This window comes from Equus asinus, chromosome 8 (assembly GCF_041296235.1).
Source record: "Equus asinus isolate D_3611 breed Donkey chromosome 8, EquAss-T2T_v2, whole genome shotgun sequence".
In the NCBI taxonomy this organism is placed as follows: Eukaryota; Metazoa; Chordata; class Mammalia; order Perissodactyla; family Equidae; genus Equus; species Equus asinus.
This window is the reverse complement of record NC_091797.1, coordinates 9,697,305-9,715,189: the sequence shown is the minus strand read 5'-3', so window position 1 is coordinate 9,715,189 and position 17,885 is coordinate 9,697,305. Positions and strand designations below refer to the sequence as shown.

The 17,885-nt window shown below is 38.1% G+C and overlaps 1 protein-coding gene across 3 annotated transcripts in view; it reads left to right on the top strand.

Moving 5' to 3' along the window:
* The window catches only part of PRIM2 (DNA primase subunit 2), a 334,584-nt gene that overhangs the window by 286,715 nt on the left and 29,984 nt on the right, over positions 1-17,885 (top strand). For all 3 annotated transcript variants that reach the window (XM_070514633.1, XM_070514634.1, XM_044776918.2), the window contains 2 exons: positions 8,208-8,334; positions 14,729-14,811. In XM_070514633.1, coding sequence (XP_070370734.1) covers positions 8,208-8,334; positions 14,729-14,811 — 210 coding nt within the window. The remainder of the gene's footprint in view (positions 1-8,207; positions 8,335-14,728; positions 14,812-17,885) is intronic.

Below are 17,885 nucleotides of genomic sequence, written 5' to 3'. Positions count from 1 at the left end.
GCTGATAAGGAAGCTAAATTTGTTAACGCTCCAGATCAAGTTGCCAGGTAGGTAAGTGATGGTGTACAGTTCTGCCTCCTTTCCTCAATTTTTTATACTCCCTTTTTTCTGAGATTTTACTCTAGTTCCTTGTCATGTCTCCAACTAGAATATTACAGGAGGAGGAATGCCGAGTGTGCCTGGCAATTTGAAAGGATGTTGAAACACTATTTAGCATTTGTTCATTTCACGTTTAACTTCAAATTTGCCATTTTTTATGATTCTAAAGTCATGGTAAATTAGAAACTGAAGAAATGATACGTGAGTGGCTTGTAAGAGTTACTGTTTCTTTTGAGAGTAGACACTTTTCTCTGGTTTTCACTAGAATCAGAAACATTTTGTTTAACTGTGTTCAGTGTGACTTTCAGACGTCCTGAAGCAACTGAGTGACAGCAGGAAGGCAGCTACAGCTGAAGGTTTGCCACGGATGTCTGACAGTGGCCTGTATTGACTTATTCATTTTCCCCAGTGATAATTTTGTTGTATTTTCTAGAAAGTAGATGACTAGGATTTCAATTCCAGCTTTCCTACTAAATAATTGAAATAATTATTCAGTCAACCTCATGAAACCTTTGCTCGATAACTAACTTCCATACCTGCGAGTAGTAAAGAGTCTAAGAAGAATCATTTTGTCACTGCTAAAAATCTATAGAAATGAAAGCTATGGTTATTGAAACATCAGTAAGTATTACTTTATTCTTTATTGCTAATAACAGTAGTACATTTGTGCTAAATTCCACAGTAGGAATTATGAAATAATGTTCTTCATTTAATATCTGACTGAATAGATACATTTGGAATGACGTAGATCACACAGCCCCACCTCACAGATGACCCTCAAATCGCATTTTCTGAGCTATTTGGGTACAGTTCTTATAGCAGAATACGGAAAAGACAACCCCACGAGCCTACAGACCACCTACGTTCCTGAACAAACAGCTCTCATTTTCCTCAGATTAATCGATTATGGCAGGTTTTTTGATATATAGCTGATCTTTCTTTAGGTCTGTTGACTTCACTGAGTCAACAACTCAACTGGTTGTTGCTTAATCAATTACCTTATCAGATTACGTAGGATCATTTCATTAAATACTTTTTCTGTAGGCTTTTGCCATTTCACTATTTCCTTTTCATTTTCTAACAAGGGGGTCAATCCAAATTTTAAAATTTTAGCTTGACCCTGCCTCAGGAGAAATTTGAGGGAAAGAAAACCAGTATACTCTGGGGTCTGGAAGGGAAAATGTTCTCCATGACTTCAGGGAAAGAAGTTAGAATGTGAAGATGGAGAACGTATGTCCTGCTTTTTCAGATGAAACTATAGGAGAGGAAAAAAACTGTTTTCCTCCACTCATCTTAAGTTCTCCAGCTGGGGCCCTGTAAATTAGACCAGCAAAAGACAGATTTACAAGAGAAAAATAAACAGAAGTGTATTAACATGTTCGTCCTTCATACACATGGCAGCACCCAGTGAGGAGTAACTCGAAGGGCTGGTTTCAAACAAAGACACAGGGGTTTTGGGCTTCTGGAGAGGGGGAGGCAAGCTCAGGGAAGGTGCCTAGGAAAAGTTTGGTTCACTAGGGCTATTGAGTGAGGTTTGCTGTGCAGAGTAAAGTTGACGCCCTCTGTTGAGAAGAGCTGTTAGGAGTCTCCCTCTTCCTGGTAGGCAGTGGGAGACACCTTTACAAATGGAAATTTCTTTTGCAAAAGGAAAACTTGTGGGCTGTTTTTTGGGCCTTTCTTGCATCTGCTGATTCCCAGTGGTGGTTAGCTCAAAACCATTCATATGCCAAAGAGGCATATTTTGGGGTGGCATATTCTGTACCCATCATAATTTTTATAATGTGTGGTCAACACTTCTTCAAGTGAAATCCCAGGAGTATTCAGAGATATACTTGAATCTAAAATGGAACTTATTTTTAAAATTCCACCCTTCATACATGGCACAAACTAGTCTATACAAGTTTTATACAAATAATTGTAGTGAATAATTATAGCATATACTTAGTATTTTACGGTTTACAAAGTGCTCTTGCATCGAGTGGACAGGTCTCATTATTACAATTTTAAAAATGAAGAAAAGGGACTGAGGTAATTTATAATTGCCAAACATTATTCAGCTAGCAGGTGGCAGAGTTAGAACCAAAATCTCTGTTATCTCTAGAACACTTTGCTGCCTCATAAGCCTGGGAAAGGTTCTCACCAAGGAGAAATGAATTAACTCTTACAGAGCAGAAGAAGAAATATTTACTACACCATAGGAGGTAATTTACTGAATTACAGTAATAGCAATGCCTTCCAGCTGTGTTATAGACTTCATGTTGCTTAACTGACGTTATTTAAGGTCCTACCAGGAGTTAAGGGAGTAACTAGATTCAAGTTTTTCTGATGAGGAAGCTGGGGGCAAAACATGTAAGTAATTTAAGTAATATTAAACAACACGTCAAATCTGACCTGCTCAGGATAGTTTTAGTTAATAATAAAATGACTACCTTGCTAATGATAATAACTGCTTAATATTGAATGCTTACTCTGTGCTAGACACTCTACCAAGTGCTTTATGCAAATGGACTAATTAATCCCTCTGCCAACTCTGTGTGTTAGGTATTACTCCCTCATTTTTATATGTAACGGAACTATTAAAGACAGGTTCAGTGATTTGCCCAAGGTCACACAGCCAGCCTCTGGTAGAGACAAGATTTAAACTCCTCCGGTATCTGGCTTAAAGGCCTTCTCATAACTGTTAGCCTTTTCTTCCCCTGGGACCCTTTGGTACCTTTGAGACTCCCTCAGTGTGGTGTTTGGTTAGAACAGGTGTGATGTTCCAGTGAGCTCGAAGAGCTAAATTGTGGTTAAAGTTAAGAGTTCAAGAGAAGCATTTGAAATCTGTAGGTGACTGATTACAAAATTAGTTTTATAGATAGCAATTGAGTAGTTTAGTAAGTAAGCATTTAGAAAACGGGCACTGTTTTTAAATGCCTATGGCATGCATTCCGGTTATTAACATTATAAGTAAAACTTTCGGGAAGTGACACAAGGGGAGATAATCAACAGAGTAGAAACTACAGGAGTCAGCAAGAATGTGCTAGCTACAGGCCATCATGATTTCAAGCCCTTTCCGAGTTGCAGGTCGTTTACACGTATGACCCTGCAGCTAAGCTGTGAGTTCTTCTTAGTGCTTATGGTAACTAAACTTCCTGGGCCCCACTCAGGATCTTTGGGGTGCTGAATTCTGAGCACTGAATGAGGCCCTTTTGTAGCTTAGCAGACTCTCCCTCTGTGTATTTTAAATATGTAAATTAGAGTTCCAAATTCTTGCGAGTGGGAAACAGCTGTCACTAAAAAAGGATCAAAGATGTTTTTGTTAAAAATTACCATATCTTTACCCTGTTCTCTGCCCACATATATAAGGCTGTTTTGCCTCATTTAGGTCAAAAAGATTTTCCTTTTTGAATATCATCTCTCTCTGAAGGATACTTGCTTTTTAACTATTCTCATTTTATTGTCCAAGCTGAGCTTGACCATAATGAATGGCAGTTTTTGTTGCTTTGAAAATAGGAATAATATTTGGTGTTGGGGCTTTTCTTGGTAGGACAGACTTTATTCTAAGGAAGACTATGCACTGCTCTTATAGGCAATCAGATGTTTACACCATGGTTTCTGAGTATATTTGGGTATAAATGCTTTTTAAAGTATAATCAGATCAAGTCACTGGAGCCCAGGCGGAACTGGGCTAGAAGGTAAGCTTGAGAACGAGACTCTGAAAGAGGGATGGCATAGGAGCAGGGTAAAGATGTGCCTGCTTTATCATTTTTCTTGAGTTCCATGGGTGACATAGAGCCCCTGAAAATCATTTGCTGCTGTCTTTGGCAGAAATGAAGATTGGTGTGTTGCCAGTGTCACAGCTGGGATGTCAGGACTAATTTGGAAGGTCACAAACTGTCACTCACCCACGTTCAGACTAGTGTTGGTTTTCTGGCATTTCCTCCCACTGGATAGAGTGGGATGGAGGAGCCGGATGGAAAAGTGTGTTCTTCACCTGGTTCTCCCCGCCTCTTCCCATGTAAATACTTAGAGATGTTCCTTTGAGTTGTGGGCACCTAGAAAGTATTCTCTAAAAAACATCTCACAATAAATGCACCTTCTCTACAATATTTCAAGAGTTTTCCAGCCTGAAAACTAGAGAAGACCATTTGTGTGATAAATGTATGGGTAGTCTGAAAGCTTAGTAAGTTCCAGGTTTTAGATGTATATACACAAGGCAGTAGTAAATAAATTGAGAAGAAGAGGGAGGTAAAAGATACTGATTTTAGTTTCCCTTCCTTTAGAGAGAGTAACTTTCCATTAGGTTAACAGAATAACTGACCGAAAATTTCTTTCATTGTTTTCTGATGAAGATATAGAAATCTTATATCTAATTCAATTCAATTTATATTGCACAAAGGGGGTTGATTATAGTCAATATTTATGACTACTGAAACACACAGAAGTTGTTCCTAAAAGCTGTTAGCTGGAACTTTTAGTGTTCTTGTTTTCACCAATTAAATTTAGTGATGATTTGAAAGTTTGTCTTCTTCTTTGAAAGTTTCTTTTAGTTGAAATGCCTTTTGTTTTCCTGGTTGTAGATTTCTGTGGCAGATAGGTGGTTGTAAAGCCATAAGCTACTGATTGTTGAAAATTCCAGCAGTCCTTTTTTGTTTTTTAGCCCTGAGCTAACATCTGTGCCAGTCTTCCTCCACTTTACATGTGGGTCACCACCACAGCATGGCTGATGAGTGGTGTAGGTCCTTGCCTGGGATCCAAACCCACAAACTCGGGCTGCTGAAGCAGAGCATGCTGAACTTAACCACTAGGCCACAGGGCTGGCCCCAGCAGTGCTTTTTTTTAAAATAGAAATTGATAAGCTGATTTTAAAATTTATATGGAAATGCAACAATAAAGAATAGCCAAAATAATAATGAAAAAGAACAAAGCAGGAGGACTTATCTGAATTTGAGAGTTACTCTGAAGATTTTGTAGTGAAGAAAGTGTGGCATTGGCAACAGGATAGACATACAGATCAGTGGAATAATACAACTTCCAAAAAGAGACCCACACATTTATGGCCACATTTGACAAGGATACTAAAGTGACTTAATAAGGAAAGGAACACGTCTTCAATTAAATGGTGTTGGAAAAAGTGTTTATCCACGTGGGGATGAAGGGTAGCAGAATATGCCATCCCCAAATATGCCGCTTTGGCATAAAGATTATTTTAAGCTAAAGGCAATTAACCAGCAGATTCAGGAAAAGCTCTTTATATCCCCCTAACTGCCTAAAAATAAAGTATAAATTTCCCCTTTTGTAAAGGAAATTTACCTTTATAAAGAAAATATACATTTGTAAAGATGTGTCTATACCAGTAAGAGCTCTCCAGACAACTCTTATCACCCAAGAAACTTTCATCTGCAGAACAAGACAACAACTCTTACTTCCCACGTTTCCTCATGACACCTCCTTGTAACTTGGCTTATCACCGCTCCCTCCCAGAATTCCCAAACCCCTTTTGCTTTGTTCAGCCTAAGATGGTGTAAGGGAGGAAGACATTTCCTCTACCCTCTCTGGGTTCTTCTGGCCAGAGAACGAATTAAATTCACGTGAGACAGAATAGCAGGAGAAAATTAAACACAGCTTTATAACATGTATACATGGGAGAGGCTCAGGCAAGCTGAGCAATTCACCAAAATGGCTGAAGCCACCACCTTAAATATCATATTCAGCTAAAGACAAAGGAGGATGTTAGGGGTGCGGGGAGTCAGTTACAGGAGGTTACCAGACAAGCACAGTAAAAAGGAATAAGATTATTATGCAGATTTAAGTCCTTGCCTTCTGCGTTGTTAAGAGTTTCTAGAAATAAGGTCACCCCCCCCTTCTTCCTGGTACAGAGTGGGAGACACCTTTACAGATGGAGATTTCCTTTACAATGTAAATGTCTCCTAACAAAGGGCAAGCAAGTTCCACTCCTCAGAGCTTCCTTCCCGTCTGCAGTTTATTAAAAGTAACCAGCCCCAAATAATCCTCACGCCAAAGAGACCTATCTTGGGGTGGCCAATGCCAGTCTCCCGCAATGGTATATAAGCCCCAGTCATCTAGCTACCTCCTTGAGTCTTACTTCTTTGTAAGACTCCCATGCATGTGCCCATGTACATATGTAATTCAACTGTTCAGTTTTTTTTTTCTTTTTCTTCTTAGTCTGTCTTTCATCAGTTTGATTCACAGGCCCCAGCAACTGAACCTAGGAGGGCAGAGGGAAAAGAGTTTTCCTTCCCTACGGTCACTAAACAAGAACCTGAACTCTGAACTCCCACACACAGAAATTAACTTGGGATAAATCAGGACCTAGACTTAAAAGCTAAAACATTACAGCTTCTCAAGGAGAACATAGGAGGGTATTTCTGAAACCATCTTAGAGAGGACACACAGAGCACTACCATGAAAAAGCTGATAAATTGGGGTTCCTCAAAAATAAAAACGTCTGCTCATTTTACAGAAGACAGCATCAAGAAAGTAAATAGGCAAGCCACAGACTATGAGAAGATATTTGTAACACCTTTCTCTTTCAAAGGGCTTATATCCCAGAATATATAAAGAATTCTTACAATGGAATAATTAAAAGAAGCAGTTGCATTTTTTAAATCGGTAAAAGATTTGAAGAGATACTTCACAAAATAAGGCATATCACTAGCCAAGAAAGTGCATGAGAAAGTGCTCAACATATTAGTCATCAGGGAAGTGCAAAATGAGATACCACTATCCACCTATTAGAATGGCTACGATGAACACAATTGACAACACCAAACTTTGAGAAGAGTGTAGAACTCTCACGCATTGCTGGTGAGGGTATAAACTAGGACAGCCACGTTGAAAAACTGTTGGCAACAATTCCACTCCTAAGTATTTATCGAAGAGAAATGAAAATATATATCCACAAAAGTCATCTATAAGAATATTCATGGCAGCTTTATTGATAATACCCAAAAACTGGAAAGGCCCTGGTGTCCATCAACAGGAGACTAGATTCACTATCTGATAGATTCATACAATGAAACACTATGCAGCAATAAAAGGAACAAACTACTGATTCATGAAATGGCATGGATAAATCTCAGAAACATAAAAAGACATGAAAGAAGTCAGACGCAAAACACTTTATACTGTATCATTCCATTTATAGAAAGTTGTAGAATGGCTAAAACTGTAGTGACAAAAATCCGATCAGTAGTTGCTTCTGGCTGTGGAGGGAGGGGAAGAATGTTGACTGAGAAAAGACACAAGGGAACTGTGTGGGTTCATAGAAGTGTTCTCTCTTTTGATAGGGGTGTGAGTTACATAGGCACAGTGATTTGTCAGAACCAATCAAACTATAGGCTTGAGATCTGTGCATTTCACTATATGTAAATTATGAATTCAAATTAAAAAATCTAGCCCCAAAAATAACACAGTATTTTCCTATCTCTTATTCTGATTCTCTTTCCTACTTTCCTTAAAATATTGGACAGCTTAGTCCCACTATACTGAGCCTTTCCATAAAAATTAGTTCCTTTTTTTCTTCTTATCCCATCCATTTCAAAGTCCTTTCTATCCCATTAGCTTGTTTTATGGAGTCAGGAATTCCAGGCAGGAGGCAATGGCAGTAGTTCATTCATTCATCAAGTGTTTGCTGACTGCTTTCTTTGTAAAGTGAAAATACAGAGGAGGGGATGAATTAGGTTAGGAGGCATTTCAGAAGTAGAATGGGTATCGTGTGGGAATTCTGGGCGAACAAGGGTAAGGGGAGTAGAAAAGAGGCTGGGCCGGTGTCCATCTAGTGTAATATTTGGAATCGAACCAGGAAATGGGCAAATCGATTATTCTTAGGAAAGGATTATCCTCCTTTTTAAACGTCTAAACATAAACATTAGCTATCTCTACCTGACAAATTTGTTTCCTATAAGTTTTGCACCTTAAAAAAGTTTTTTTGTATCCTAAAGAACCCAAGTGATGTGTATGACATATAAATGTGCATCTGTCTGTGAATACTGAGTTTAGTTTAGAAAGTACTGCTTTGTACTCTTTGTTTCTAGCTGGCATTGCTGACACCACTAGCACAGTATTGCCTTACTTTGTCTCTTTTTTTCTTTCCCTCCAATCAGTTTGATAAAGGCTACTCCTACAATATCCGGCACAGCTTCGGAAAGGAAGGCAAGAGGACAGACTACACACCTTTCAGTTGCCTGAAGATTATTCTAACCAATCCACCAAGCCAAGGGGATTATCATGGTAAGTGCTTCTGCTGGATATGTTTGCGATGCTCTGAAACCCAAGAGCTCTGTAGGAAACACGGATCAAGGTAATGGCTTTTTGCGTTACCGACAGGAACTGGTTTGTAGCTTGTGTCAGTTGTCAGAGTCAAGCTAGAGCCCCCTTACTCTGCCAGCGCTCTGTCTTGTTACTGAACGAGGTCGGGCAGGAGGAATTCATTCGGCTGTGCTTCAGTTTGTGCTGTGCCAGACCCTTCAGTTCTCAGTTTCCCCCTTCACCTGCTGCTGTCCTTCTTGTCTCGTTCTGCAAGTGTCTTAGAAGACTCATACAGGGTTTTCAAACCTTTCTGAAATTGAAAACCTCTAATTTTAGAATAGTAAATTCCTGAGTTTTCAAGACTACGAAGGAAAAGCATGTTTTGTTCTCATTGCTATCATCTGATTAACAAAGATTAAGTGAGGAATTTAACAAGTCATGGTATCAAACATGTATCAATTTGCCTGAATTGTAGGTTTAAAAAAGAAATCTCTGTTCAACTGTTTTCTGTAGATTTCTGAGTTCAACAATGTTTCTCTAAAATAGTTCTCTGAGCATACCTTGAAAAGCTCTCATTTGTCTGGTATGTTAGAGAATGATTTAATAGTCCATATTAGTAAATTTTTTAGATTAATAAAGCTTATTACAGTATATGTCAAAACTGTGTTTTTGTTTTAGCGTCTTAAATGAAATGCTTTTAAAAAAAGATCACACTTTTAGGCTGTTAAAGATCAAATAATCACAAACAGAATTTTTAGGAAGATGTTCCATGTGTCCAGAAGCATCCAGAGCATTAAAAAATGCCTGTACATTCATACTTAATAGATGAAAAGGTGGTCGGTACTGGTACACACCATGAGTGGTTCTCATCACTTGTGGCAGTCACTTAAGATACCTTTTAGAAATGTAGATCCTCAGGCACCACCCCCAGACATAAAATCCGATGTATTTACAAGTTCCCTGGGTGATTTTTATGTCTTGTAAACTTTGAAAACCATTGACCAGATACTTCTGTTGAGCAAGTCTATAGCTTTTCTAAGCAACTACACCAGGCAGTTAGCCTGGCCAAGTAAGACTCCCAGGGGCTCTTCCTGTCAATTTCCAGGTCCCAGTATTCATCACTTATTTGGTTGATTTTTTCATTAGTTTAAATGCAGGATTTTATATTTCTTATTCCTGTTAAATTGTATCTTATTTATTCCACTCCATTCTGTTTGTTTTATTTTGTTTTTAATTTAAACTCTGTCCGTTAAAAAATATTACACTTAACAAACACTTGATGAATTCATATTATTTGACACATTTATTATTTTTTTAAATTAATAGACAATTTTTTTAGAGCTGTTTTATATTCACAGCAAAACAAGCAGAAAAGTACAGAGTTCCCACTTACCCCTGCCCTGACACTTGCAGAGCCTTCCGCGCTATAGACATCTCACAGTAGAGTGGTTGGTTACGTGTGGGCTGAGAAGAATGTGTAATCTGCTGTTGTTGGGTGTAGCCCTTTGTAGAAATCAGTTATATCCAGTTGATTGATGGTGGTGTTGAGTTCATTTGAGTTGCTGAATACGTTGTTGCTGATTTTCTGCCTGCTGGATCTGTCCATTTCTGATGGAGGGGTGTTGAGGTCTCTACCTATAATAGTGGATTCATTTCTTTCTCCCTGAAGTTTTGTCAGTTTTTGCCTCAGATATTTTCATGCTTTGTTGTTAAGTGCATACACATTAAGGCTTGTTATGTCTTCTTGGAGTATTCATCCCTTTATCATTATGTAATGCTCCTTTTCTTATCCCTGATAAATTTCCTTGCTCTGAAGTCTGGTCTGTCTGAAACTAGTATAGCTATTTCTGCTTTCTTTGGATTATTGTTAGCATGGTATATCTTTCTCCATCCCTTTACCTTTTTTTTGTTGTTGAGAAAAATTAGCCACAAGCTAACATCTGTTGTCAGTCTTCCTCTTTTTTTTTCTTGAGGAAGATTAGCCCTGAACTAACATCTGTGCTGGTCTTCTTCTATTTTATATGTGGGTTGCCACCACGGCATGTCTAATGAGTGTTGTGGGTCTTTGCCTGGGATTTGAACCCAAGAACCTGGGCCGCTAAAGCAGAGCATACTGAACTTAACCACTAGACTGTGGGGCTGGCCCCTCCATCCTTTTACTTTTAAACTCTATGTGTCTTTATATTGAAAGTGGCTCTCTGGTAGACAGACATATAATTGGGTCTTGTCTTTTTGATTCACTCTGACAATCTGTGTTTTTAAATGATGAATTTAGACCATTAACATTTAAAGTAATTATTGATATAGTTGTATTAATATCTACCATATTTGTTACTGTTTTCTGTTTGTTGCTGTTATTCTTTGTTTCTGTTTTTGTTTTCACATTCTTTCTGCCTTTTGTGGTTTTGAGTATTTTATATGATTCTTTTGTTCCCCTTTCTTAGCATATCAATTATACTTCTTTTTTACTTTTTAGAGTTTTCACTCTATATTTACAAGTAATCTAAGTCCCCTTTCAGATCATGTGATACCACATCACAGGTGTTATAAGTGCAAGTACCTTATAATAACTAGATATTTCGAATTCCTTTGTATCATTCGTCATTCATTTCATAAGCATAAGCATACAAAGGCACACACACAGATATATACAGAAGCACACATAATCGAATACCTTGTTCCTATTATTAGTTTGAACAACTTGTTGTCTGTTAGATCAACTAAGAATAAGAAAAATGGAAGTTTTTACTTTACCTTTCCTTATCATTCTCTGATGTTCTTCTTTAGGTAGATCTGAATTTCTGGCCTATATCATTTTCCTTCTCTTTAAAGAACTTCTTTTTTTCTTGCATTGCAGGTCTACTGGCAACAAATTATCTCAATTTTTGTTTGAGAACATCTTTATTTCTCCTTCTCTTTTGAAGGATAATTTCACAGGGTACAGAATTCTAGATTTGTGTGTTTTTTCTCTTAAACAGTTTAAATATTTCACTCCACTCTCTTGTTTGCATAGTATCTGAGATAAGTTAGATGTAATTATTTTTGCCTCTCTATAGGTAAGATTCTTTTCCTCTGGCTTCTTTCAAGATTTTTTATTTATTTTTGATTTTCTGAAGTATGAGTATGATATACCTAGGCATTCTTTTTTGGGTTTTTTTTGGCATTTATCCTGCTTGGTGTTCTGTGAGCTTTCTGGATCTGTGGTTTGGTGTGTGACATTAATTTGGGGAAATTCTCCATCATTATTGCTTCAAATATTGCTTCTGTTCTTCTCTTTTTTCTCCTTCTGGTATTCCCATTACTTTGTGTGTTAAACTTTTCATAGTTGTCCTACAGTTCTTGAATATTCTGTTTTTGTTTTTTTCAATCTCTTTTCTTCAGTTTTGGAAGTTCCTATTGATACATCCTCAAGCTCAAAAATTCTTTCCTCAGCCATGTTTACTTATAAGCCCACCAAAGGCATTCCTCATTTCTGTTAACAGTGTTTATGATCTCTAGCGCTTCTTTTTGATTCTTTCTTAGAATTTCCATCTTTCTTCTTATGACACTATCTGTTCTTGCATGTTGTCTGCTTTTTCCATTGTAGCCCTTAGTTATTTTAAATTCCCAGATAATTCTAACATCCCTGCCATATCTGACTCTAGTTCTGGGGCTTGTTCAGTCTTTTCAAATTGTATTCTTTATCTTTTCATATGCCTTGTGACTATCGGTTAAAAGGTAGACATGACACAATGGGTGAAAAGAATTCCAGTAAACAGGCTGTTAGTATTGTGGTGGTGAGGTGGGGGTCGGGGAGGGATCGCTCTGCAGTCCTGTAGTTAGGTCTCAGTTTTTCAGTGAGCCTGTGGCCCTGGGCTATGAACTTCAACAGTGATTACAGTTCCCCCCCCCCTTTGGTGGGACAAGATGGCTAAAGGAGGCTGGAGTTGGGTATTTCCCATCCCCCCAGTAGGTTAGGCTCTGATAAAACCCTAGCCATTTAGGCTCTGGTAAGATAGTGTCTCCTGAGGGCAGGCCTTGTTAAGAAGAATAGATTGCTCTGGGGTGTTTCAAAATGGCTCCTTTCCCCTCCCTCTGCTGGAAACGAGAGGAGATTTCGCTCCGTTATTCGCTATGAGCACCTGGTAGAGCTCCTGGAGGTTAAACTTAGACAAGTGTGGGCCCCCTATGGCAGGGTCTCCTTGGAGTTTTCAACTCAAACTTGTCCTCACCAAGCCTCCAGAAATTTGTCAATCACAGGTTAGGTTTTCCTACCCCAGCATGAGTTCCTGTGGAGATTCCTGCTCTGGTAAGCTGGGATGCTCTGTATCTGCCTCTCTCCCCAATTTTAGGGGCAGTAGTTTGCCTGGTGACCTCACTCCTCAGATGGATCTAAGAAGAGTTGCTGATTTTTCAGTTTGTTCAGCTTTTTACTTTTTTGGGATGGAGTGGCGACTTCTAAGCTTCTCATATGCTGGCCTGGAAACTTATTGGCAAAACTGTTTAGTCCCCTAGATAGATATTATTTCATTAGCCAGCACTGCTTGGAATTGCTGTTCAACCAGTTATGAATCTCTGTAGTTATAACTGTAATTCTGGACCATGTTTATCCATCTCTCCACAAATGCATGTTGGGGAGCTTTGTCAAACATGTAGCTGTAACAGTGTTAGTTGTGTACGCATTCAGTTCATCTCCAGTTACCTTGTTAGTTCAACCCTTTCCTTTTCAAAGATCATTCTCTTTGATGTGGAAGAGAGAAACAGAGCAGGAGTTGCTGAGTTCTATTTTCTTTCTGTCCTCTGTTAAAATAACACTAGCTTCTCTAAGTAGTGGTCTGTTCTTCTGTTTTCTTCTTTTTGTGAACATAGCTTTAAAAAATTAATTTTTATGAGCTTTGGTACTTTGGCAGTCTTCAGTTTCTTCTTGGCTTTGCCCTTTCTGACTTTTCATACAGGGAGAGCCATTATTTAAAGAGTAATTTGGGTAACTCAATCTATCTCTTTTTTTGTGTGTCCTTTAATTCTGGGCTTAACTCAGAATTCCATGTGCAGCTTCATTTCTTTCTCATTGTGATCCTTCACAATTTCATTATCAGATTTTTTTGAGAATAATAATGATAGCTAACACATGTTGAGTGCTCCCTGTGTGCCAGGAGCATGTAAGAGCTTTCTGTTCCATTCTCACAGGAGCTCTGTGAGTGATTATTTCCCCCACTTGACAGAAAGTGAAGCCGAGTCAACAAGAAAATACACAGTTTGCCTAAGGTCTCCCAACCAGTAAGTGTTAAACTAAGTTTCAAACTCAGGCAGTGTAGCTCCAAACTCTTAGACGTCTGCTATACAGCTTCTCAAGATAGTTCCTTGCACTAAGTATTATTACAGTTTTATTCTGAATAAAGCATAGACTATGAATTTTGTGAATTTCATGATTTGTAGGAGTCTATAGTGTTGTCATGGATGTCTTTATTCGTACATAAGATTTTTGGTAAACACATTTGTTTGGCATCCAGGCTCTTTGCTCTTATATTTGTCACACAATCTCCTATTGAGTTCATTAAAAATGCACACTTGTTTCTAATTAATTTACAGATTCAGCATCTGTATGACTGAAAAAACTAATCTGGCTTCCCGTATTAAATTTTAAATTCAGTGTTTTGACTTATCATTGCAGTTTCTTATTAAAATATCTAAAATTTTCTAGATTTTGGCCTAAAACAGCTTTTACATTTTAATTCTTCTCTGTTCTTGTTTATGCAAATATTTTTGGTAGTCTATCTTTATTCTCATTTTTCTCATGAAACAATAAAGATGACATGCATCTGAGTTGTTTTTCTATGAAACTATTTCTGTTTGTCCATCTCATTCCCAATTGCGATTCCTCTAAATTTATGTGCATTCTACTCTGTGGGAAATAGGCATAGAATTGACATCTGAAAATTATGTGAGATTTTTATATTTCTTAGAGTTTGCACATTTTTCTTTTTGTTTACACTGTGTATCTTCCTCCTCTGGTATGCCTTTTATTGAATTGTTTTAAACTAGAAAAAAAGTGTGCAGAGTTTTTAGATAAACTATTCTTTAGCTGCTTTGTGATTATCTCTGCTCCTTAGCAAGTACCGTAATTAAAACTGTGTCCTCTTCCCAGTGAATGGGCAACTCAGCCTGAGAATGCTGTGATGTTTTATGTAGCTCCTGAGCCTGGAGAACCCTGATAACCATACAGCTCCGTCGTCATTTAGATACAGAGAGGAGAGCAGTTGCACCCATGGGCAATTAACTTTTTTATTAATAAGCTGTTAGACAATTAAGAGGAGCTTAGACAGTCTCTTGAATGTGGTGTTGTACTTAGTCCTGGGTAAATAACCTTGCTGGTGTGCTGGCTGTTTTTTGTTGTCAGGGTGCCCATTCCGTCACAGTGATCCAGAGCTGCTGAAGCAGAAGTTGCAGTCATACAAGATCACTCCTGGAGGGATAAGCCAGGTGGGTCAGATTTTGCTCTGCATCCTCGGTAATGAGGCGTCAGACTGTTCCTCTGTTTCATTTAACATTCTCGCAGCCATGCTGTGTACTCCTTGTCAGGCCTCACACCAGACGTCCTATCTTCTAGGTGAATTAAGCTAAAGGCTTGACTTTTCTCATTTAGACTCCTTGGAAATTCTAGTTCTGTCTGCTAGGCTGCATTTTTCTTTTTCTTGTATAAAGGAAGCTGGAAACCATTTTCCTCTCAATTTGTTTTAGTATCTTAATTGAGGACATTTAAAAAAATGAAAAATAAGTTTTTAAAGGAATGCATTGAAGCTTATTAATGAAGCTGAAAATTAATGACATCATATTGTTTTCTATGCTGCATGTAGATTAGATCAGAAGATAATGTAGTGTATACTGGCTAAATGTTCTGATAAGCATCAGTTGTTGCTATGTTAAATCTATACTTCTGATGATAGATCTTCAGCTGTAATAGTTTATCAAAATATTTTATCCTATAAACAATTTAGATTAGAAAATGCTCAAATGTAAACCCAAATATTTGAGTATATCTTTTAGCAGATATGCTTTCAAAAAAAATATTGTGACATTGCAAAGCCTACTGTCCATAGTGTACTTTTGAGTTAACTTGGATTTTAAAGGAGTTCAAGAGGAGCTGTTGTTTTCTTAGCTTAAGAAAAATAATATATATCTCAGAGCTGGAACATCTAAATCATATATATCCTTAAATGATTATTTTTACTTGAAGAAAATAATTACTCTAGAAAACTCTACTGCTTCTACTGTATCCAAAGTTTAAATTGAGGTTGGTTAATTCAATTCAAATCTTACAATTTTTCAGTATTCTGCACAAGACAGTGCTCATGGCGGTGTTAGGAAATGCAATGAGGAATCAGATATAAATCCTGCTCTTACAGAACCAGAGTCTGGAGGGAAGCATGTGCCAAGTGTTCTGAGGGAGGTGCACACAGAGTGTCTTGGGTCTTCTGAAGAAGGGGTATGCTAACCAGCTGAGGAGCCCAAGGAAGACTTTCTGGAAGAGATTCTCTTTGAATTAGGCCTTGACGTGGGGTTGGGAATTAGGAAGAGAGAATGCATGAATAAAAGGCAGTGTGTATATGATTATTAGGATATCAAGTTTAAGATAATGGTGGCACCAGTACATAAACATTAATAGGCAACTTAAAAGAAGTAGTTGGTTTGGGAGATTAGTTTTAGAGGTGGGGCATTTAAGTGGCAGACAGAATGTGGATTTGTGGTGCATTAGAGAAGTTAGAACTAAAAATCTAATGTTCTTTCCAGTTAGGATTGCAGAACTGTGGCATTGAAGAAACATTAGAAAGCTGTTCTCTTTTATGGAGTCATAGGGAGTAGCATGCCCACAGGTGTGCAGCGAGTAAGTCAGTGGTAGAACCAGAAATTGCAGCCAAACCTTCGGACTCCACAGTTTTTTTTCTCAACCCAAGGTTACTTTAAAGTTACTCTCATGAGTTTTCTGTGGGAGAAAGGGAGAACAAAATAATGGAGGACAAGTTGGGGAGTCAAAAGCCATGTCTCAAAATGAAATCTTAGCTGATGCTTCCCTTTGTCGGCAATAGAAGGAAGTGGAATCAGTGAAGACTGAACAGAAATGGGAGGAGAGGGAGGAAATACATTAGGGAAGTAAAACATCACAAAAGTCAAGGAGAGAATTTTGAGACGAGAGTGTAGTCCACAAAAGTCCCTGGTAGTCCACAAAAGTCCCTGGTAGCAGAGACTGTGTAAGATGAGGACTGAGAAAAGGTGACTGGGTGTGTTGAATAGCTTACTTTGGTTTGGTAAGAGGTGTCAATGTAGTGGAAACCAAAAGCAAGATTACACTTACTTAAAAGATGAATGAATAAAAGACAGTGGATTGGATTTGGGGCCAGTGAGTATAAGTGACCTTTCCAAAAAATGTGCTTGTGAAAGGTGATGACAGAGCAATATTAGCTTAAGCATCATGGACTGGCACATTTGTGTGTTTAAGGCTAGAGGAGACCTGAGCCTGTTTGTAGGAAGAGAAGGAAAGAACCCTTCAGAGGGTGGGCTTGATAAAGTTGTAAAAAAAGATAATCCCTCTCTAACCAAGCAGAATTAAGTTCTCTTTCTGTACACCATGACTATACATGCCTTTGCTCTTATACTTATTACACTAGTAATTATTTGTTTTAACTATTCATCTTTCCCACTAGTTTGTGAGTTTCCTTTGAAAGGAGGATTGGAGTTTTATTTAACTTTCTGTCTCACAGTAATTCAGTGACTTACACTTGGTAGAGGCTGAAAAAAATGTTGGAAAAGTAAGTGGGTGTACTTAGGTATGGTGGTGGGTGCTAGAGCGTGCTTGGTGGGATGCAGAGAGAGGCAAATAGGAACTCAATGACACAAGCAAAAACCTTATTGAAGAAAGGAGGATATATATTTGGACAAAAGAATAGTGCCAGAAAAAGGCATCTCCCTCAGCCAAAGTGGTAATATAGAGAAAAATTTAGAGGCAGAGCAAAGAGAAGTTGATGGAGTGTGTTAAGTGGCCTTGCTCTTCCTTGTAAAGTAAGAGGGCTGGTCATTAGCTTAGTGTAAAGAGGTGAAGAATGGTGTTCTGGACGTAGGAAAGGTTAGGAACTGTCGATAACAAATTTGATAGGGAATCTAGAAGAAGAGAGTGAGAGGCTTTTTAAGCAATTGTAAATAATCTTTTAAAAGCAATACAGGGTATTACCATGTCTATCGAGAAGATTAATGTTTTTATTTAATAGTAATGACTATGTTTTTATGCCTTTGACTCCATTATATTCCTCCACTTACCCTACATCCGTAACTAGATCCCTTACTTAGTAATTTCCACATCGTCCTTTGAACCTGCACTGTAACCTTTTATCTGAGATGAACACAGATGTATAGTGCATGTGAGCAAGCTGTAAATAACATTTTGCTTTCATTTGATGTCTTTGTTGAGTGGCTCTCAGTAGAGTGAAGCAGCTGGGGGACTGTGTTCTAAGGGGCTGCAAGTTGATGAATGAAAATCCATGTAAAACATTTTGATAAATGCT